At 41.6% G+C, this 23838-nt stretch overlaps 1 protein-coding gene across 4 annotated transcripts in view; it reads left to right on the top strand.

Annotated features, from left to right (window-relative positions):
• Positions 1 to 22404, top strand: part of mgat3b (beta-1,4-mannosyl-glycoprotein 4-beta-N-acetylglucosaminyltransferase b) — a 55158-nt gene extending 32754 nt beyond the window's left edge. For all 4 annotated transcript variants that reach the window (XM_027282467.1, XM_027282466.1, XM_010739092.3 and 1 more), the window contains 4 exons: positions 14855 to 15311; positions 16878 to 17545; positions 19181 to 19463; positions 19637 to 22404. In XM_027282467.1, coding sequence (XP_027138268.1) covers positions 14856 to 15311; positions 16878 to 17545; positions 19181 to 19463; positions 19637 to 20134 — 1905 coding nt within the window. In that variant the 5' untranslated portion in view covers position 14855 and the 3' untranslated portion in view covers positions 20135 to 22404. The remainder of the gene's footprint in view (positions 1 to 14854; positions 15312 to 16877; positions 17546 to 19180; positions 19464 to 19636) is intronic.
• Positions 22405 to 23838: the final 1434 nt, after the last annotated feature.

The following is a 23838-nucleotide window of genomic DNA, read 5'->3' as shown; positions in this document are numbered from 1 at the left end:
AGAAAGAAATGTTGCACCATCTCACTTTCTCAGACACACACACGCTGTTCTGGCTTTTTATGAAATGACGGATCTAGTGAATTTTATGTCTGAAGAGGTTATCAAAGGGGAAGGGAGTGACTGGCAGTGTGTGCCAAGTGCTTTTCAGGCTTTTTTTTTTTCAGGTCATATTTTCAGTAAGTGAAAAGCATATGACAGCAGAGCCAGGAAGAGCAGAGCCATGATAACAGTTCATCTCTCTTTTCTTGGGATCGTACAGCTGACAGGAATCACCTGACTCCTTTCTTTCATCTTTCTTTGTGGGTGTCTCTCTTTCTATCTTTACTTTTCTAATGTGCCACTCTGCCTCCACCCTTTCCTTAACCTCCATCTTTTTATCTTTTTTTTTTCTTAAGCACTCGCTGTGTTTGCACAAACTCTAACAATTTGATTGGAGCCAGTAGGGTAATATTGTAAGTGTCAGATAAACCCCTTTAGAGTTATCTTACTCGCATTAAGGCTGTAATCGCAGAGGCAGAACTCGATTAACCCAGCTGGATTACTCAAATTCCTCTTGGCACCAGTACAGCGTAGTGATTTCCTTCTATGAAAAAAAATTTTTTTTAGCTTTTAGCTAAGAGAAACTGCAGATATATTGGTCCGAACCCCTCAAATTCAAATCAAAAAAGCACGTTTGAAGAGCTGGAATTGTCAAATGATCAAATCTTTGATCACATATATGAGTTACCCAATATTTTTTTTTATCAAATAATTGAATTGCTTCAGCTCTTGTGATGGGCTGCCTTGATCATTTATAATACACATCAGTTTACACACATCACACACTATTTTATTTAAGTTTATTATAAATATGTGTAGTCTATATTTGAGTCTCAGTTTTCTTGTCTCCACTTGCTTGAGTTGTGTTTGGTTACTGCAAATCTGTGAAGTTGTTTGAGTGCGTGCAAACGTGCCAAATGTTTTATGTCTTTTGATTCAACATCCTTCTTCCATTCCAGCTCTCCTCCACACTGCAATCTTGTCTACAGTCTTGATCACACACACACACACACACACACACACACACACACACACACACACACACACACACACACACACACACACACACACACTGGCTCTTTCTTTATTCGGTGATTCCACTGCATCCCTCCCCCACATCTCTCCCTCTCTCCCTCTCTCTCTCTCTCTCTTTCTCTGTTTCTATTTCTTTCTCTCTCTCCCCCCTCCTTCCTTTTCTCACTCACATCCTCCTGCACCACCCCCCCTCTTCTTTTCTCCCACTCATGCTTCCCCTTTAAGATTGTCCTTTTAGCCCCTTTTTCCTGCCTCAAGCTGTTTCTTTCTTTTTTGATTTTTTTTTTTTCTCTCTCTACATTCCTGTCTCTAATCACTGTCTCTTCACTCTTCGCTTTCTGATCACGCTTTGCCCTCCAAGTGCCTTCATTGACCTGTGATTAAAAACAGTTGCCGAGGCCGAACGGGCGTTCAGGTGTAAACCTGACTCCTGTCCTCCTCCTTTTTTTCCTCAGTGTGAAGCAGAGCTGCTGCAGAACATATTACATTACCAGCATCAAAATGCCTACTTGCCTTGTCACATCAGGAAAGGCAGAGTTCAACTTAGCAACCGCTTTGAATGTATGGTCGTAGATTTCATGACTGTGGGATGCATTAAACCAGCGTGGCCACATCTCAGCATTAAGTATCGTTTTATGCATTACACTGCAACAGTGCTGGACACAAAGGCGCCATTCTCTTGGTCCATCAGGCCTGATTGTGTTGAATTCAGCAATTACTGCCTGGACTGTAGACTAATGCAAAGACCATGAGGCTTAACCAGAGCCAAGATGGAACCTTTCTAAAAGCTTCCATCTTCCTGTTTCCGTAATAACAATGGGAGCCACACAGACAATACAAGTGTGCAGCAAATCCTTCAGCCCAGTGTTTTTTTGGGTGTTGACCTACTTAAGCTAATCTCAGGCCTCTGCGTATGCCTGTATGTCGTTTTAAACGGGCTCCATTTACAAATAAGCTATTCTGATTAGAGTGTCAATGACGTGGAATGAGCCGGTGTCTTGACCCTGCCAACTGACCAGATCGTTAGCCGGCTGGCTGATTTCGTATAATGTGACTCAGATTGCTTTCAACGCGAGAGGATGCAACGGATTGAAAGGGGGGGGGGCGACAAAAACAGATGAAAGGATGCTGCGAGTGCAAGCAGGTGCGCCTTTCACAAAAAGCTGGCTCGCATTTGGGCGTGTGTTTTACACGGGTAAACAAAAACACGCGGAGAATCTGTGGTTTAAAAACCCACTTGTGTCTGCCGCCATTTCATTTTCTCCCACACAGATCGACGCAGAGAGGATTGCACGTTCAATAGGTAGCGCTCATACGCACACAGATGCACCAGGGAGGCCACTAACACTCTCTTATACTCACACACGCACACAAGCAAAACTAATGACTTCAATACTTCAGGCACAAATAGAAGTGGTGGTCCTTGCAGCAAACAATTCTCAGTTCAGCGGGCATCCGAGAGGAAGGACGGGACAATGGGAGGAGAGCGGGGGGGGGAAAAAAAAAAACAACAAGGAGAGAATTAGTGTTTTCATCCTGTCTTGAAAATAATAACACACCTGGGGAAAGCATTGCAACAAGGAGAGCGTGTTTGTTTACTGTCAAGATGATCTGCAGAGCCCTGTCATTACCACTGATGTTATACAAACGCTAGAGTGAGTCAGCTAAGTCCGCCTTTACAATCACAATGCAGAGTGGTAATGATCTAACGGTAGCCAAAAAAAAAAAAACGGTTGGCCTTTTAGGTCCTAATGGAGCAGAAGCGAGTGGGCGTGGCAGAAAGAGGAGGATGGATGCCGCAAAAGACTGAAGAAGCGAATCACTGCAGTGAAGATTGCTTTTTAAGAGAGCCGTGTTCATTAGTGGAGCTGCACAGTGATGTACGACGGTTCAGGGGATTGTAGGAAACCGGGAAGATGGACGTTAAAGCCTTTTGTAGTGGAGGGAAGTTTTCCCGTAGGCTACAGATGTATAATTGGCTTACCTTTTTAATTTGGTGTTCAGTCAACAAGACTGGAGAATGTAGGCAGCTGAACTGAGATCAGGGGGCTGCTTTAAAGTACGGAGAATGTACTGGAGGAAACTGAACGAGGGGAGCTGATATGATGACGATGATGATGATGATGATGACGATGATGATGGCGATGATGATGATGACGATGAGGATGATGATGAGGATGATGATGACGATGATGATGATGATGAGAGGGCGCTGTACAAATTTCATTGTATGGTGCAACTCTTTATACTAACACTTTTTCAGTAAGACTTCGACTTGTAGGTTTCATTGCTTTTTTTTCTTCATGAGGCCTTTTGCTGACACTCTTTATCCGTGAAAAATTTCAACACTCAGCTTTTTCAATCATGGCTGGCTTCATCAAATATGTAACATATCTTATGTAAGACGTCTTGACTTTTGTGGCAGTACTACCCTGCCAGAATGAGATCATGCACAGAAAGAAAAGTTCAGTCAGGAACACTCCTAGGTTTATCCGGTTATTGCGACAAATGGTAATACATTTATGGTTTATATTTTGCCATCATGCAAAGCTTGTGCAGGTGAGGAGTTATCTATCTTCAAATGAACCGCCTTGCTATGAGAGCTAGCTGTGACTGCTGAGTGAATTATTTGAAATGATGATTCAATCAGCTGGCTGTCAGCTGGGGTGCATGACTGATACAATGCTTCATCTTTGTCAATTTGTCATGAAACTGTAGATGTTCAGACTCTGTATGCTTCTGTGCAGCTTTATGACTTCTCACCCATGTTGGCTTAAAGTTGAGCTTATAAGTGGCCCTTGAGTTTAAATCGATTTTTTTTTTTTTTTTTTGAGTTTAAATCGATTTTTTTTTTTTTTTTTTTGCACCAAATCACTTCACCGAACACAATGGACCCACATACGGGGACCAGTAACACAACCTGAATTGGTACCACAGTTACAACTGCTATCCCTGCTGCTAAAAAAATAAAATAAAATAACAGGCTGAATAATAAATCATAACTTGAGAGCGTTTTGAACAGCAGCACATGAAGGTTCAATCAGCATCACTGAAATCATATAGCAGTGTGCAGGAACATGTGACATTTAAATCGAAGCAGAGTGACTGAGGACAAAGAAAGAGGAAGACAGCGTGCTATCACAGTAAAAGCTTCCATCTTTTGTGGGAATGAGACACTGCAGAGACGGAAGGGGGGGAGACTAATAACAGAGGAAATGGTACAGTGCAGCTGAGGAAGAATGAGGATCTTCACTGCCTCTGTAAACTGCTGGTATCAGAATACGAGGGAAAGTTGGAATAAAAGGAAGGAAGGAAGTGAGGAAAGAGAACGGCTGAATAAGCCTTGATAGAGGAAAAGAGAGCATTCAGCTGAGCAAGGCTTTATTGTCCCCGAGGTACAATGACTGTGCAGCCTTTGCAGTTACAAACAAAAATTATACAAGCACATAAAACCAAAACACAGACCATTACTACTACTGCTGAAATACTAATAGATAATAAGATAATAGATAATAATAACAGCGTGTACTTCTAGTCATTCTGCTCCTTAGTGCTATTCCTGCTGCTGTCATCAGTGTATTCACTGTTAATGATAAGAATATGATTTGTTGTGAATATGCTTTGTGTGGTTGAAATATTGTCTTAGTGGGTGGGATTGTTGTCGTTTAAGGGGAAGACCATCTATTGTTTGTGGTTTTTGCAGCTTGATCCATGCTATCTTGGCCTCTGCAGCATCAATTTTGCTTTTTTTTTTTTTTTTTGTAAAAAATATGGTCAAATTCATAGAAGTGCCAAACTGCTTTGATGTGCATTATTTGCTTGAAATAAAATCAGTCAGTCAGTGTGGGGGTTGTTTTGTGAAAGAAAGAGGGATAAATGGATGAAAAGATCCTGGACAAGAATCAAAGCATTAGTCATCATGGCAAGGCAAGTAGAGTTTACTTAGATAACAGATTCTATACATGTACACTAGTGCTTTACACAACACAATACATATCAAGATGAAAAATAAAACAATGTAAGATATTTAAACTTCAGATGAAATGATATACAGTGGTCCCTCATTTATCGCGGGGGATACGTTCTAAAAATAACCCGCAATAAACGAAATCCGCAAAGTAAGTTTTACAATTATTATACATGTTTTAAGGCCGTAAAACCCCTAACCACACACTTTTACGCAGAACACAATGCACGTTCATACTGTATAGTCCGCTATAATAAAAAAAAAGCATGCAAAATTACACTGAAAAAAATCCACAAAACAGCGAGTCCGCGAAAAGTGAACCGCGATATAGCGAGGGACGACTGTACATGATTTTAAAAGACATAACAATAAGCTCAAGGTGGTGTATCTCACCCATTTGAACACCTTCTGTATGACCAGAACATCTTCATTCAGTGATATTCACTGGGCCGCTGCTCACAGCTGCTCAGGGCCTCTGGAGAGGTGGAAGTAGATGGGGATGGATAGATGGGGAGAGACGGTCAAATGTACCGTGGAACACTTGTCTCTACTTTCAGTGCAGAGAGCGAACAGGGGGAATAAGAGAAAGACCTCACGGACCGCTACAGAGCTGAATTATAGATGAGATTGGAGGAATGGAGGCACTCCACTGGCTTTTCCCATCCACCTTAAATCACACACACGACATCCAAACAATATTCTTCACACGCACCGAGTCTCGCAGAGGCAGCAACACATTCTCACTGCAGCTCCAACCATGCACTTCCCAATATTCATGTACACATTTTCCGAGGCCCTCACCGTGCCTGCATTATTGAAACCCACTTAGCACGGCTTTCTCTTGACATCTGACTCACCGAACCAGTGACCCATAAGCCCAGAGAAGAGCTGGATTCCCTGATTCTGCTGCAATAGAGACGAGAGAAGAATATACTCTGATATTCTAATGTTAGAGCAGGAAAGGACAGGAAGCGCTTGCCTCTGGTGCTGCCGTTGGAGAGAAAATAGAGGAGGAATAATTCTTCATGTTCTGCTGCTGAAGGAACAATAAAGTATTCTTATCCACAATGATGTATTCTCAAAAATTTCAAAACTCATATTAAACCCCCATTTCTTCTGGTGGCCAAAGTTATATCATGCTCCCAGGACCAGAAAAATGCACCAATGCACCTGTTTTAAGCATGAAAGTAGGAAGTGAGAGAAACTTTTTTTGCACATGTTCTATGCGAATAAACTTTCATTGCCCCGAATGGGCAGCTTTAAAGCTACAACGGTGATACTGAAATGTTTCTTTGTAATGCTATAGGTGGAACTACAGAAGAGCAAGCAAGAACAGAGCATAACTGGAAACTTTAGATGAGTTTCCTACATAACTCAGCATGTATGTATACTCATGCGGCACGTTTGGGGAAGGGGGGGTGTAATGAATGGTGAATGAGGAAGCGCAATAAATCTACTAAAAGTGAAAGTGATAAAATGATGGTTACATATTATTTTTCTATTAATTTATCTTTCCAGTGAACCACATTTGTTTGCTAATGGAGAGAACCACCTAAAAGGAAGTTTTTAAAGATGATTTTTTTTTTTTTGGCCTTTGCTTTATTGATAGACAGCTGAAGAGTGACAGAAAACGTGGGAAGAGAGATGAGGGAATGACATGCAGGAAAGGGCCACACAGGTCGGCCTTCATATATGGGGCGGCCGCTCGACTGACTGAGATAAACGCCGCCCCAACCTAAAAGGAAGTTAGCTGAGCAGTCATTAAGAGCAGGAACAATAGGCGGAAGCAGTAAGTTTTGCATGTTGAGAGATTAACTCTGACCATGGAAGGATCAGGCTAACAACACTTGATGGCTGAAGTGTTTTACTCTGAAATCCATCCATCTTGGAAGGGAATTAATGCCCGATGCTCTTTAATATAAAAAAGTATCTTTTGTTCATATTCAGTTAGTTTCAATTTCATGCCTGTGCTTGTTTATCGGATTAGGAATTGCACTTTTCAAATGGATTTTGGAACAAAACCCTTCATGAAAACAAAGTCTGCATGAAAGGGTAATTAGGTTTGAGCCCATGTTAAATTAAATACTTATGTCTGCAGCTGATATTTATCTTGAATATGGATTAGACCATTATTTTCTTAATTAACTGATAAGTCATTTTAGTCTTTAAGAAGTCGAAAATAACAAGCAATACCCCTAAATATATAATTTTTTCTGACTAACAGTCAAAAAACCTTTCAAAGAAATCCACTTTAAGAAGAGCGCATGATACTGGATCACATTCAAAACTCGTCGTCCCCATTGGTCACTTTGGCATAAAATTTGAAAATAAAGTCCAGGATGGCCTTTAAAGTGTGTGTTAAATTGTGGCCTTATCTCTATCAACCCAATACTTTACAAACTGTCTGTGTTTGATTACAGAACATGCTATTCTGTTTCTGACATTCAGCATGTGAAGGGATATGACAATACGGGCTGTGTGTGCAAATGTGCGTGTAAGTTTCAACCCATGTATCGTATCATACCATCTGATACTCTTTTGTTGTCGTTTTTAAAAACCCATTAAGAGGACGGTTCTTGATTTCAAATATCCCCCTTGAAAATCCTCGACCCTTCAGGCAAAATTAGTTCATGTCTTGCTGTGTTTGTTGCAGACAGTGCAATCTCACATTTGTTTCAAGTCCTTAAATAAGGACACTTTGATTGGGCCAAACTTATGATCGTCTGGTTGGAATTTGGTCTCTGCTGCACCCAGGGTGCTTTGTTTTGATATTCCCCCTGAGTGCTTGTTAGGTGAGGTCAACAGACTGGTTGGAGACTGTGGGTGGTGCTGAATAAGCCAAGAGATGCTTTGTAGTTCAGATGAGACAGTACCAAAGTCTCTCCTATGTGGAAAGATGTTTGTGAGTTTTCTTTGTGCTGAAAGAGAAGAAAGGGGGATTTAGTCGAGGCAGCTCACGTCTCATAAAGCATCATCACCCTCGCACACACAAACACACTCTGAGAACAGCTTTACTGCCTTGGGTTCTTATAAAGCAGAAGTCTTTGAACACCCATTTGTCATTCCACCTATGAAACCATTTCGCTGACATGGCAACACTTTTAAAGCCCCAAACCACCAAGTGTGTCTTTAAGTGTGCCTTCTATGTGTGTGTAAACACTTGCTTGCACGTACCTGCACATGTGGTGTTTACACACTTTTAGTCGCTAAATAGTGAACGCCAATCATGTCTACTGCCTGTTGTGTAACAAAGATGTGTGATTGCACGTGTTATGTATTCGGTACTGTAGATTTTGCCAAGGTGCCAGAGCCACCACACCCTGAGCTTCACAAAGGCTTTTCAGAAACCTATGGGTAACCTCACGGATACAACACCCATGTTTAATAACATCTATGGTAACTCCACACAAATGTAAAGCAACATGTTACCACTGTGAACTGTGCAAATGTCACAGCAAAGCCGCAAATGAATATAGTATACTTTACAATTCTTATCTGCTCATATGACGTCAAATAGGGCAACAAACTAGCTGGTGTACTAATTTTATTTATTTTTAGTGTGTGTAGCAGGTTGAGCCAACTTTGTTCATGTCTAGACTATAGATTACAGCACAGAAATAGAGACACAGGGCTCCACCCATCATTCTTCCACCCATCACAACACAGTGTCAAAGTGTTGCCGTGTGAGCTCATTTGACTTACATATTTAATATCCCCCTCTCATCATGGTAATTTACAGTAAACGAGGTCCTCGTTTGACACTGACAGCTCAAAACATACTCTCACATACAGAGGAGGTGCAGGAAATGGGTAGGAGATGCACATGAGATGCTAATTATTGTTTTTTTTTTTTTTAAGTTTTCGCCCCTCGTTAAAGGATCCACCCAATCCTACTGTTGCCATGACAGCAGACAGGCAGGTTCAACAGGTCAGCAGCACAATCGCACACATGGACGGCCAGACTGATGAAATTAGGAGCAGTTAACTGGGAGACTCCTCCTCCTGGCACATACATATCTCTCTCCCTCTCTTTCTGTGTGTGTGTGTGTGTGTGTGTGTGTGTGTGTGTGTGCATGGATGTTTACTACTCTGATCAGCCTCCGTGTCTCCAAACCAAATGTTTGGGCTGCATTCATCAACCAGTGGTCTGGGCTTTCCTAAGCTCTCCAGGGGTGCATGTGCAGTCCCAAAACTTTTTTTTTTTAATTCCCACAGATGCAGAAAGGCAGGGAGGGGAGTTTCAGTTTTCTAGGAGTGTAGTGATGTGAAATGTACAAGACCACACCGATACGATAAACAGTGTTGTGGGGGAGAGGAGTTATCGCAAAGCTTTTTGCCTCCTCTGATATCAGAATCAAATAAAAGCAGCAGTTGTATAAACACAGGAAGGCCTTACGCGGGCCTGAATCAAAACATACAAAAAGGAGTTCTGAAAATGTCCTCTGCCCTAGATTCAATACATTCCAGAAATGAACATGCCCAGTTTTGCTTAGCTGGCTTATCGCCTTAGTGACGTGTGAATTTACATTCCCTGCTGATGTAAGCAAATAACCTTAAAGGACAAAGAAGTCAAATCTAATCGTTTATGTATGTTTAAAGGAAGCTATTGGAATTGAATGACATGCTCTTTGTTTTGTTATTCTTCCTCTACTGTGAAAAAGGAACCTGGCTCTTGAAACAGCATTCAAAGCAGTAATTTTTATACTGTCAACATCTCCATAATTTAGAAAAGCACAAAACTTGTTTCACATCCGTTGTATTCTCCTACTGTCACATTACCCCTTCACGCTACTTGCATTTCAGGTCAGTTTTGAAAGATTTCTCTCTGTGCTTGGCCTATCATATGTTCACATCAATTTTGCATAACTGTTTATCAGGGTTGTGGAGACAGCCCCAGCTATCACAGGGCAACAGGCGTGGGGGAAACACCCAGGATAAGTCGCTTTGTTTAAATATTGTGTGTCTCTACAGAACATGTTACAGAAAAGCACAAAAATCAATCAGTTATATCATGGAAAAATAAGCAGTGAGTGAAGCAATGTTTTTTTTCAGTTTTCCATGCATTCCTATTTTGAATTTGATGACAGCAACATGTTTAAAAAAAGAAACTACTCTGTTGCATCACCTCTTCTTTCTTTCTGTCTGGGAACTCAAGACACCAATCGCTGTAATCTTGAAAGTGGAATGTTGTCTCATTCTTGCTTGATTTCAGATTTTAGCTGTTCAGCTGTTCAGGGTCTCCTTTGTCATATTTTACATTTTATCGTTTGCCAAACATGTTCAGTAGGTGACAAGTCAGGGATACAGGCATGCCAGTTTAGCTGTCAGGCTGTGATATTACTATGGAGCCATGCTGTTTTATTATCGGTGCAGAAGTCAAACCACAGAACATCTTTCCACTTTGCCTCAGGTCATCTTCTTCTTCTACTTCTTGCCCACAGAAGGCGACCGCGTTGCTGAATCTGGTTCATATATGGTTTCCTCTTTGCATGGTAGATGTCATTTGTGGATTTACCAACCAACTGTGTTCACAGACACAGGTTTTGGACTTCTTTGGGAATGGTTCCTCAGCCCATGCAGTGATGTAGTCAGAGTACTGGAGTAATGGAGTGGAGTAGAAGTACAAGTGCTATATCAAAAAACTGACTTGAGTAGAAGTTGAAGTGTTTTTTAAACACCATACTTAAGTGAAAGTACTAAAGTATTCAAAATGTTTTGTACTTAAGTACTGCAAGTAAAAGTATGTAAAAAAAAAAAAAAGTACAAGTACTGTTGTTTATATTATTTCAAATATTTATTAAGGCACAACTTCTAATGTTACATTGTTACAATGTTCATGGTAGAGTGCTATGATTTCCCATGGTCTGTGAATGCGTCTGAATGAATACAAGAGTGAGGGGGCGGGGGAGCAGGTGTATGATGTACAGCGCGCGAGTGAGGTTGATGTGTGAGACCGGGACTGTTATGTTGTTTTTGGTTTGTTCAATATCGCCTCGTCATTCATCACGTGTCCGGCTGGACGCTGCAATAGTAACGAGTAACGATTCAGCATTCATGAAAAATGTATCGGAGTAAAAGTATTAAATTCATCAAAAATATGTAGTGCAGTAAAAGTGGAAGTTGGGGAAAAAAACAATACTCCAAAAAAGTACAGATACTGCATTTTAGTACTTAAGTACAGTACTTAAGTGGTTCCACTTTGTTACTATACATCTCTGGATGTAGTGGACATTGTTAGATCATGGCCATCCAATATTGATTTAAATGTGGGCTTTCCATGTTTTGCACATCATTACATTTTGTTTCAATTTACACAGCGTGACAACTTTTTGGAAATGCTATTGTAAATGAACAACTCTTTGGAGGCCCCTGTTTGGCCCTGACAGTTATGTTCGCCATCAGGATGCTCTCAGTGTAGGAGTAGAAATTCCTCAGTATTCGAGTGGATACCTGGAGCGTCTGCAGTGAAAGAGGCTCTTCATCTTTCTCACCACAGAGTCAGTAAGCAGCATCCAGGTCAGGCCCTCTTTGAAGATGTCCACCCTTAAAAAGCATGTTTTCCAAAATGACTTCCCACTTCTGGTCACCTTTGTTTCTTTTCTAACATGCCAGAAATGTGTGAATTTTAAATCTGAAAACACAGTATATGCCCTCCAGGTGTTTAAAAAAGTTCTGACCTAAATCTTTGGGTCACAGTGGTTAAAATATCGTAGCTTTGCACACTGACACTCCGACCCCATGCACCATATGTGAATTTTTCGAGGGAACAGAAAGAAGTTGTAAAGTTCTAAAGAAAAGAAAACCCCTTTTGCTTCCCTCTGCCACGGTTTCTTTCAATTTCTCTTTTAGGAGTTCTTTATTCACCCCTTGTTTCCAGCTCTTTGTCTTTAACAGTGTAGTGTATGAGAGATGGAGAAGAGTGGAGTGAAGGAGGGAGCAAATGTGAGGGGGAATTGAAGATGACAGGTAATAGTGGGGGACTGAAAGAGTTGCAGGGAGGATGTGGCAATGGAAGATGAGGGGGCGCAATGCTCGGGCAATACATCAAAGAACACCTGTTTACAGCTCATCTGCTCTTTTCATTTCACTTCTTCCTCTTTTCTCCCCTCTGCTCCCATCACCTCTTCTCTCTTATCCTCTCCTTTCTTCTCTCCCATGCATGAGTTGTGTTCATATCAACTGAGGTATTATGTACGCTTCATATATATTTGTGAGAAGATGGACTAGTTACACAACATAACACATCCCTATCTGTAGATTGCTGGATATATCTGCCAGAACTGCAGTACTAGAAGCTCGTTCAGTGGCGACACAGGCAGCGTGGGATAGATTTCCTTAAGTTGCTTACATTTTCTTTTCTTTTATTGGAAAAAACAAAATTTGGAATAAAATTGGCCATGATGAATGAATGAATCGTGGCCTGTGGTTGATTGATAATGTGATATTTGTTTTAGTGATTTCAGCCTTCATATCAAGGGATGCAACCTATGCAATCTAAGGAAAGATCCCTGTTGCACTATTATAATGCATTATTATTATTTATTTCACAACACAATTACTTATTATATACTTCTATATATTATCACATGAGCATTTTTGTGAATTTGTTTACAGATGCAATGCAAAACTACTTTTTCCGCTTTGTTACCCTTGCATTGCATTGAACAACTTCTGGTCTAAAGTCACTGCTACTTGATTGTACGTGACAGAAACACACGGTGTGGCTTTGTGGTTCAGGTGCAGAAATTTTAATATTTTTGCAGCTGCACTTACTTGAGTTTCAAAAGTCTTGTACCTGTAATCCATTGTTGTCTATCAAAATTTGGATGCAAATCTGAATTCAAGTTTAAAAGTAAAGCTTGATGAAAAATTCACACCAAAACAGGTTTTTTACTCACAACAGATACATTTTGAATTTGTTTCATAGCAGCCATTTAGGCCTTATAAACAGGAGCCAAAGTGTGACTGGTGGTGCAGACCAGCATACAGACAGATGATCATTTTGTTTCAGATCCAAAGTTTGGTCTTGACTTGGACCTTGACTTTGGACTTATCTGAGTTTTGATGTCAGACTTAGATGAGGGTGCAGATCGATGTGAATACGCCCCGGTTAAGATCTTGATGTATTTGTGTTAAGCTGTTAACATGAACCTTTCTGAGCCTATAGTTTAGTCTCTTAGCATTCTGTAAATGGAGCACATGAATGTAAACTTTCTCATCCTCACAGAAGACTCTCACTCTCCCTTCTCGCTTCTCATCTCTGCCCTGACATCCCCTCTCTTCGTCTCCCACTCATGCCTCATCAAATCCTCTCCTTTCTCCACTGGACCACATCACTCCATAACACCACCTCTCATCCTCTTCCTCTTTGTCCTCCCCCATCTTTAGCAGGACCTCACTCCTTCCCTGCCCTGCTACACACTCCTCCTTTTCTCTCCGCTTCTCGTTTCATATCATGTACTCAAGGGCTGCTGTGCTGAACAAGCTACTTCAGATTCATGCGATGCATTGCTGGGAGGTCTACTGGCAGAGTTGGTTCTTTTTTCCCCCTTACCTCAGTGTTTTGTTTTTCGTTTCCCCCTGCACATTGTATGCTTAATGTGTTTGGATGTCCAACATTTGTTGAAGATGGATTAGAGTGCAATAATAAATCTTGCTGTGTAAGCATTGAGTGTCCCCATTCCTTTATGTACTCCCTGTGTCTGGGGTGAAAAGGAAATCCCATTCAAAAGCCAAGACTCACTCACATTCAGATGTTTAAGATGTTTTGAGTCCACTTTTATCCTCTATTTAAGTTCTTTTTTCTTTTTGTAAGAAAATGTAGGTGAAAAGAACCAGGCAGATGTGCACAAACAGGACCAGATTATCTCTAACTGATCTGTGTCCTCCCTTAATGAGGAGTATGTTTTATTTTCATTGGCATTTTTCTCATTTGTCTCCATCATATCCACATTTAGTTATTGATGAAAAGCTAAATGGCAATATGAACAGTCATGCAATGACGATGCAGTTCAGTCCTTTCCCCACTCGTTCTTCTGTCCTGTATCTTCCTTAATGAAAAGCTACAGCATGGAAATTAAATCAAATCATTTAATCAACATGATCATCAGCATAAGTTATGTTCAGCTCACTGGACAGTGCCAGGACATAGCAATGTCACAAACAGGCTAATAATTATCAGTGTGGTCAGTTATGGTAGCAACAAATATTATATAAATAAATATATTGTTTCAACTTTCACTGAAAACACCTATCTGTGTTGGGGATGAGAGTGAAGCGAAGGGAAGTTGTGGGCTATAAAAGCAAAACAACAAGATGAAAGACCCTACAAAGTAACAGTAAAACTGTTTTTGTTTTTAAGCATCAGAATTTTACTCCAGCTCAGACTCATGTCAATTCATCATTCATAATCAAATCAAACCAACTCCATTATCTATTTACAAAGAAAGAAGAGCCTAGATCACCAAGGTCCTTCGCTTCTAAAAATAAATTAAAATCTTCACAGTCGCATATTTTTTCATGCCTCCTCAGCTACTGTTTGCAATTAGAGAAAGAAACAACAGTGAAGTGGAGAGTGGTGGATCCATACACTTTTCCTCCTGTTATTTAGACTATTGTTCTAACCAAAGCCAAAGAGTACTTATTTATTTATTTTGTTTTTTGAACTACCTCAGGGACATTACTTTTAAGTTAATTGTGATCCGCCCACAGAGGTACAGATGGGATTAAAGAGATTATTCCAAAAAGGAAATTGTTTTCTGATGGTATTAGTCTGACTCATGTTTCTCAATTTCCTCCTTCTACTCTTTCTAGGATGAAAATGCGGCGGCACAGGGTGTTCTTGCTGTGCACGGTGGGTCTGTGTGTCATCTCCTTCCTCCACTACTACAAGGCCCTTCACTACGTCTCCCTGCTGCGTGAGCTCTCCGCCCCGTACCCCAACATCAAATCCTTCATCATGGTCACAGGCTTCTTCTGGAGGGAAAAGGGTGTGTCTGCCACCCCTCTCAGCCCCGCATCCCCAGAAGAGGCTCCTCCACTACCTGTCCTCCGTCAGTCAGACAGCAAAGCTAGAATCGTGGCAGATGCTGCGGGAGGGGGAGGAGGAAGGGCAGGAGGAGGGATGGATTTGGGGATTGGGGGGGTCATGGTCGGAGGCGCTGGAATCATTGGCAACGCAGGGCTGCAGATCAGGTTGAGGGAGGAGCCGGCACCCCCTCACCCTTGGGAGAAACCAGAAGAGAACCAGCGGGGAGACACACCGAACGAGGTGAGTTTAGTAAACCTTTGTCACCTAAACCTTGTTTGTTCCACCTGACCCTCCCTTAGTGTTGATTTTTTTCCAAAAACAAGCAATTTTACACAGACTGCATGTTGGGAGTTGTCTTTTTCTTTTTTTTTTTGGCTCATTGCATATAGAGTGGAAAATATCATACACACCTTTACAACTTGCTATTTTAATACATTTCAGATGATAAACTCAAGACTGACAAAATATCACCATCATTGCATCAAATGATACAGTGTCAATATCACCTTGAATGTTTACATTTCACAAAGTACATATTGACCACAGGACTGTTTTTGTTATATTGGAGAAGCAGAGCAATCATGTTAAGCCAGCACATTCTGCATAAGCAATTTCACTGTGCATAAGTTTTGTTAAATTAATATCCACATACAGAAAGTCACTGTTGTCCTTTGTGATCAGGTTACACTTGCTTTCTGTTAATCATCTGCCACCCGCAGGAAGAAAATTATAAATCAGAAATATGTGTATCACAAATATTTCAGAATGAGCTTTGTGATGTCATTGTGTTTGTTTGGGAAAAAAAACAGAAACATATAGTTTTATAAGTATGTATTTTAGAATGACGAGAGAAAAAATATAAACAAGAAGTACAGAAGTGTACTGTACACAGAAGTCCTCTTCTTTAACCTTGTCCTGTTACCATCCTATTTTATGACTGTGTTTTTGTGGGACTTATCACGCGTTATTTAGTGACGCAATGTCTCCAATCGACACGAAAACGAGAAGCAGCTGCCTTCATAAAGAAGTTGTATAATAAGTTATCATAGTTCTGCTGTGACTGCAGCACCTGACACGTATTTCTATTTTAACTGCAGATCCGTCATTTCATTTACTCAGATTTTATTTTGTTTGACTACCTAGTAACCTGTTTACACAATGAGACAAGTAATATAATCACATCAGTTTTAATGATACAGTATAAATATCAATCTTACTAACAAATCAAACAAACTTTGGCTTTGACTAAATTATTTACAGGAGTTACAATTTAGGGTTGAGTAGAAGTAGGGTTATAAGTAAAAGTATGCATTTTTTTCCTGAATATATAGTTTTGATGTGATCTTTAACTTAAACACACTTAATGATTTGTGCATGCATGTCACATTGTACACGTTAAACATGTTTCAAACAGGCTGCCTCAGAGTTTAGTGGGATGTTAGGAACGGGATATCGGTGGTACTTAGTATCACTCCTGACAAATCATGAACTCGTTCAGTCATCAGAACTGGCAAATTTAGTATAAACAAGACAAAATCAATGAACAAACAAAGCTCTGCCTCCATTACAAAGTGGATTTAAATACCCTTTAACTATAAATTAAGGTGTAGTTAGGTTTCAAAATTTGTGCAGTTCATAGCCTTAATTGTTAAGCTGTTCCACGGTGTACAATTCAGGCAATCAATTGCAATGAATGTAAATGTTGCAGGCATTTATTTTAAATGGAAGTCTTAATAAATTACTTATAATAAATTAACTTAAATGAATAAACGCCTTAATACATTTCTTCTTTGTCTTTCTTTCCAGGACAAAGCTGAAGACCTCTTAATGCTGCGGAACCCCAGCCGCCCAGCACAACCTGCCAGGTCTGACCTTCCAGAGGTCCCATTGGTGGGAAAAGAGCACTGGGTGGTGTCACACAAGGATAAATTGGATGACTCCTTTGAAGTTATGGGAGACCTCCACACCCGCACTCACCAGCTTCAAGATGACAAAACCTCCTATTTTGTCCGAACCAAAGCTGGAGCCCTTTGCTTCAGGCAGGGGACAGAGGTGGCTACCCCAAAGGAGTACTCTGGGAAAGCAGGGGGGTCTGTAGCCAATGGAGTTGTCGAAGGTGCTCGACCTGGGGTTGCTGGGCTACGAAAACCTCTAGAGGTCCAGCAGCAATCCTCCATAGCTCCAAAAGCCAAGGCCAGGGCCAGGGGCAATGGGAAGCGTCTGGTCAAGTGTGTGTGTCGGCCAGGGTGGCACGGACCTTACTGTGGGGTTCCCACAATGGTGTACCACTCCAATCTGCCCACCAAGGAGCGGCTGACGCCTAGAGACACCCCACGGAGGGTCATCAATGCCATCAACATTAACCACGAGTTTGACCTGCTGCATGTGCGCTTTCGTGAGCTTGCCCAAGCTGTTGATCTGTTCCTCGTTTGTGAATCCAACTTTACTGCCTATGGAGAGAAACGGCCTCTGACGTAAGATACCATTTTTGGATTGGTGTATGTGTGTGTATAAGGGGTGTAGGGGGGTTATACAAGTCATGCCCTTAAGTTCAAGGTGTATTTAAGCAAGATATGTAATCCTCAACTGAGTTGCTGGGTGACAGTATAGCATTGAAAAATGGCAAGCATGCTCAACAGACTTTAAGATGGATTAAAGAGGTCAAAAAAGAGACTTGCAGTGCAGTACAGTCATGAAACTTGAATGGAAAAACCATGGCTATGCTGTCAGGTTTTAGTTTAGTTAAAGGGGTTTATTACGTTTTTTTGCCAAATTGTGACACTGCCGGTGCACTGAGCTTTTCTGTTTACAGCTTGCAGCAATCTTTGTTTACAGCCAACCTTCATGCTTCTTTAGTATCAGTATGCTGAATAAAAATTACAGTGAAGTTCCTTTGGCAACAACATGAAATGCCTCAGGAGCAATTTTACAGCAGATTATGACGAGAGCGACATGATTGACTCTGCGTGCAGCCTTGGAGGGAGAGATTGGTGTGTTCAATCATAGGATGTGACACTGCATGAAAGCGGCTACATTCAGAGAACAATCTCTTTTGCTATGCATTTCAACAGGTTAATTGAGTTGTTCCTCCAGTCAATTTGGTGTATGGACAGTGGGTTTTCTTACTGAAAGGCATCATCTGTCAAACAAGGACCCTTGTTGCCTGCTGTTCTTTATCTGTGCTGCAATATTTTAATTAGTCATAGTTTCCACAAATATGGGTTTGCATCATCTACATGTTTGTGCAAGTAACTCATGATGTTCCAGGATATAAGGATATGCAAAGCAAAACAAAACCATCAGGAAACATGGGTGTGTTGTGTGGAAACACAAAATATTGCTTCCTAGCGCCACCAGTGGTCAAAATCTCCACAGGGCAGCTTTTAAACACAGACTGATTTAAAAATTCTGCACTGCATTACCAAGGGATCTAACAAAACATGTCTTAACATACACTGTCATGAATTTGACTCATGAAATAATTCAACTCCACAACTACTAACACGATTATGCTAAACAAAAATATAAACACAACACTTTATGCTTCCATTTTTCACGAAATTGAACTTCCTCTATATATACAAAAGGTTTATTCTTTAAAAGTTCATGAAAATCTGTGTTAGTGAACACTTCTCTTTTGCCAAAATAATCCATCCACCTGACAAGTGTAGCACATCAAAATGCTGATTTAACAGACACAGGTGTGCCTTGGACTGCAGATACTGCACATTTTATTGTGGCGAGTCTAAGGCACACCTGTATCATAGTCGTGCAGTTTAATTAGCGTCTTGATGTGTCACATTGGTGGTTGGATTATGTTGGCAAAGCGTTCACTAACATGGATTTGGAGATATAACCCTTTTTAGTGTGGGTAGAAGAAGTCTTAGACCTTTTCCATTTCTGAAAAATGGGAGGAAAAACAAAAATGTTATATATACCAGATGGAATGAATGATAACCAATGGCTACCTGGAATGGTGGGTAAAATACATTTGGAAATCTAAACCCAACAACATTGTAAAATGTGACATGCTGCTGTATAATAACACATTTGTATTTATATCTTTGGATATAAGAAGGCACTAAATGGCATTTGTGTAATTCCCCCAGTTTCTTGCGGCTTCTCCTCAATGGGACGTACGACTACATACGTCACAAGATCCTGTACGTGTTTCTCGACCACTTCCCAGAGGGTGGTCGGCAGGACGGCTGGATCGCCGATGACTACTTGCGTACCTTCCTCACACACAACGGCATGTCCAGGGTGGTGGGTGCAAGATCGGATGATGTCTTCGTCATCAATGATGCAGATGAAATCCCAGCACATGAGGGGCTTGTTTTCCTCAAGCTGTTTGATGGCTGGACGGAGCCTTTCGCCATCCACATGCGCAAGGTAGAAGCAGGTGTCAGCTTGTGTGTGTGTGTGTGTAGTTGGTCACATGTGTGTCATGCAGTCTATACAGCTTTATTCCCCCTGTTTTATTTTAAAGAACAAATGCAACAAATTAACCATATTTTATTCTTCCTGCTTTATAATGTTGGTTTCTCTTCTCTCCCCTCATCCAGTCACTGTATGGATTTTTCTGGAAGCAGTTTGGCTCTCTAGAGGTGGTGTCAGGCTGCACGGTGGGGATGCTCCGCGATGTCTACGATGGTGACGGTATCAAGCTCCGCCGTCGCGAATACTACACCATGCCAGGTTTCCGTAAGTATGAGAATGACACAGGCCACATCCTGGTGCAGTGGTCAGTGGGCAGCCCCTTCCACTTCGCCGGGTGGCACTGCTCCTGGTGTTTCACTCCCGAGGGGATCTACTTCAAGCTGGTTTCAGCGCAGAATGGAGACTTCCCACGGTGGGGCGACTATGAGGACAAGCGTGATCTCAACTACATCCGTGATCTGATCAGGACCGGGGGCTGGTTCGATGGCTCCGTGCAGGAATATCCACCTGCGGACCCTAAAGAGCACATGTACGCCCCCAAGTACATGCTGGAGCACTCTGACAGGTACCACTACCTCCTGGAGAACCCTTACATCAAAGTGCCCAGACACAGTGAGGGCTAGCGGTTCAGCTAAGAAGAAGTGAAATGACTAGTACGGCCTGAGTTAGGCCTCAGCACTGAGTTTTGAGGTGCGGAACGGTACTGATGAACTACATCTCTTATAGGAGCGATACTACATGTATCTCCACCAGGCAGCACTGATGTTGCAGGGATTTAAAATCTCTTGAAAATAATTATTTCGGGGTCAAAAAAGGGAACACTGAAATACATCCATCATGGATTTCCGGAGAGATCATTGAGAGGATACAACCACTGGATAAACAAAATCATAGATTTCCTCATTCCTCCCTTTTTGAGGGAGGAGCCAAGCTTTCTCTCTTTTTGTCACACCGACCCCGTCCTCCTTTTCTTCATCCGAGCCAATATGCCTGCTGAGGGCAAGGGGCCGTTTTCGAAGTGAAGAAGGGATATTTCGCAGCGAAACCTGTGGAGACAAACTTGGAAGTGAAGAATCGTCTTTTGTTTCTGTCTGTGTTTACTAAAGTTTACGGACTGATGTTCTTGATTCACTCTCCAACTTCAGATGTCTTCCTGTCATATTTGGTGACCTCTTTCCAGAAACAGACAGTTCAAGATGTTACGTTATTCTTGGGTCTCAGTAGAAAATGATTCAATCCTATTTAAACCCCGCTGGAGTACCCACTGCCAAATGAAAAGGAATGACTTGATGGAGATGTTTCAGCTCACATATTCACACTCATCCACATGCACCTTAGTCCTGTATGTGTGTTTGTAAAAAAAAAAAAAAAGTGTGCGTGCATGGTCTGTCCTTGTATCATATTATATAGAAAGTGAGAAAGAATCATCTGGGGCGGGGTTTGGGGGGAGGCCAGGAAACAAAGACAGCAAGATGGGAGACAGAATTAGTAGCAAACATGCAAGACAGAAGGGAGGAAAGAACCAGGAATAATGAGGGAGGAAGAGAACAGTGATGAAAAGAAAAGAAAAGGAGGCTCTTCCGACGTTTCTTTTTCCCACAGCGTTTTCTGGTGCATGAGTGTCGCAGGGATGAGTGTGCAGAATATGCGTTCGTGTCCCTCGGTGCTCGCAGACAGCAATGAATAAATCATGCTCTGTCGATGCCATCCGAGACGGATGAAACTCGCTGTTATTGTTTGTCCGATGAGAACAATCGAGACCACCCTTCAGTTTTGTCTCTCTGTCTATCCAGCAGCTGAGATGACTTTGTTTCCTTGGAAACTAAAGTATGTGGAAAAAAAAAAAAAGGAGCTGGGATGGGTGTTGTTAAGATGAGTGGGTGGGTTCACATCAGGCTAGAAGCTGCAATGATCAGACGAGGTCAACGCTGACTGTAGCTCCCCTTGGTTAAATATTCCTCTTTCTCCAAAGCTGTCAATCACCGCTCTCTAAAAAAATGACTCTTCCATGCTTTTTTTCTGCCTCCTTATTTCTCTTTTAATGCTGCTAAGTTTTTTTTTTTTTTCCTTTGGTGTTGGTTTCCCCTTAATCCTCATTAAAAAGGCACATTTTTTTCTTTCTTAAATTCAATTATATCCTCATCTTCTCTACATGTTTCCCTCTCTGGCAAAAATGTTGGATATTCTCCAGCTTTTCTTTCTCTTTTAACCTACACCCACCCACCCAATCACACATACTGGGCCTCACACTCTGCTATGGGTGTGTATCTATTTCCTCTTAATCCTCACAAGAATGCCCTGTTTCAATAATAGAGGTGTATTTATCTTCTCCCTGGCTCATTTCTCTGCCCCTGTCTCTACAGGACAGGACAAGGGAGGGCAGCCGTTACCATGGCGATGCCTTCCCTGTGCCTACAGATCACTATCATCTGAACATTTAGGCATGAGCGCTCATGCCTCTTGCTTTGTTCCTGCCATAGACGGCTTGTCGATGTGGCTACACGCCTAAATCCCCACCCCACATTGTTTGGCAAAAAGTTGACGGTGTTGTGGGCAATTTGGCGAGCGTGTTTTTCTCTGTGGGTGTGTGTGTGTAATTTGGGCTGAGGTCAGCGGTGGTGGTGGTGGTGGTGGGGAGGGGGTGCTGGGTTACGTTCTTGGGAAGTGTGAGAGAATCGTAGCAGAAAAATTAACAATGCGAGGGAGCAGTTAAGTAAAGAAGGACACTAAACATGCAAGCAGTTTCAATCAAAAACAGTAGCTCATTGATTTTTCTCTTAATTGTAGATTGCCTGTATCCAACATCTGCTTCTTGAACGCCTGTCTGAATACTGTTTACCTCAGCTTCGGGCTAGATACTGTTTCAATTTCAGCTTTCTCAAGAAGAATAAAACAAGTTTTGGGGAGTAAACGTCTTAGGAAAAAGGATAGCACTGAGAATATTTTAAAACCTGAAGCCAAAAAAAATGATGTTGTAGTGATTCTGGCACAGAATCACTTGAGTGCTCTTCTCTTCCACCTGTTTCACTTTGGTTAAAGTGTCCTTGAGTAAGACTTTCAACTACAACCTCCTCACTTATCATTTAGTCCATGTGCACAACATTGTTTGGCAAAACTCTCAAAAGTACGATGAAAGTCTTAGGTTAAGAATGAGATTTTGTGAGAATAGTGAGCATATTTGTCTATTAGTCCATCACTACGCTGGCTCTTCATGCTATAAGCTCACAGTGGGAAACGCAGATTAGCCAACAGGCTGTTGACAGTTGTGTCGGGTCTGTGCTGCTGTCTCGATGGCAGAGCGGTGTGCAGCGGCAGCTGTTAGGGGTTCGGTGTTGATTTTGAGTGCCAAACTCGCATCTAACTCCAGAGGGGCTGCAGAGAAACAAGCTTTAAATAGGACTTGACATTAGACCACAGTGGAGACGACAACAATTCTGGATGTGACGCTTTTTGTTCCTAAATTAGATGTTCTGCCATTTGAAAAGATAATGATTGATGGAACAAAAAGAAATAAATATTAAAGGGAAGTACATAACGTGAGTCCTTTAACAGAATTAATCTGTTTTTGGTTTTTTGGGGGGGTCTACTAGTAAAAATAGGATTGGTCACTGTTTTCTGGTTTCAGCAGTTAACATGAAAACGACCAACATATCTAGTTGATGGTATAAAAACAAACAAAACTTGCCTCTTTCTCTCTGACTTCAAGGCCCTTAAACCACAACCATGTGCAGACTCACTCTGTCTGTCTGCTAAAAAGAAATGAGTTCATCCTCTCATTTACACGCGTCATACAAACGTCATCTCATGTGACCACAAGGGGGTCTGTTCAGTCCCATCCAGGATTGGGGTGTGTGTCTAAGCTCTGCCAAGAGGCATTTAACCAGAGTTAACTCCCAACTCTCAAACCCTTAAGCAATCAGACAGCACATCTGGTGAACAGTGTGTGTGTGTGTGTGTGTGTTGCTGCATATCTGCATGTATGCTTTGCAGTTTTTAAAACAGTTGCGTGTGCGCAACAGCATGACTCATGCCAGATAAGGGTGTCTGGCCTGTTGAAAGCCAGGCCAGGGTTACTTCACTCCGCTTGTTGCCTCAGTATCGCCATGGCAATGATACTCTCGATGAATTCCTGAGATCCCTAACAGCCTGAGGTCATCAACCAAGATAGCACACCAATAGAATAAGAAGTGAGAGAGAGCAGAGGGGGTTGATCGAAGAAATCGCAAAACTGCGTTCCACTTGATTCCACTTGCAAAAAATGAAATAAATAAATGCAAAACCTCGCACTGGTGAGTCGCTTTCAGTAAATGTCACAGAACTGCGGAGC

This window comes from Larimichthys crocea, chromosome X (genome assembly GCF_000972845.2).
Source record: "Larimichthys crocea isolate SSNF chromosome X, L_crocea_2.0, whole genome shotgun sequence".
Lineage (NCBI taxonomy): Eukaryota > Metazoa > Chordata > Actinopteri > Sciaenidae > Larimichthys > Larimichthys crocea.
The sequence above is the reverse complement of the archived record's forward strand: the minus strand, read 5'-3'. Positions and strand labels throughout refer to the sequence as shown.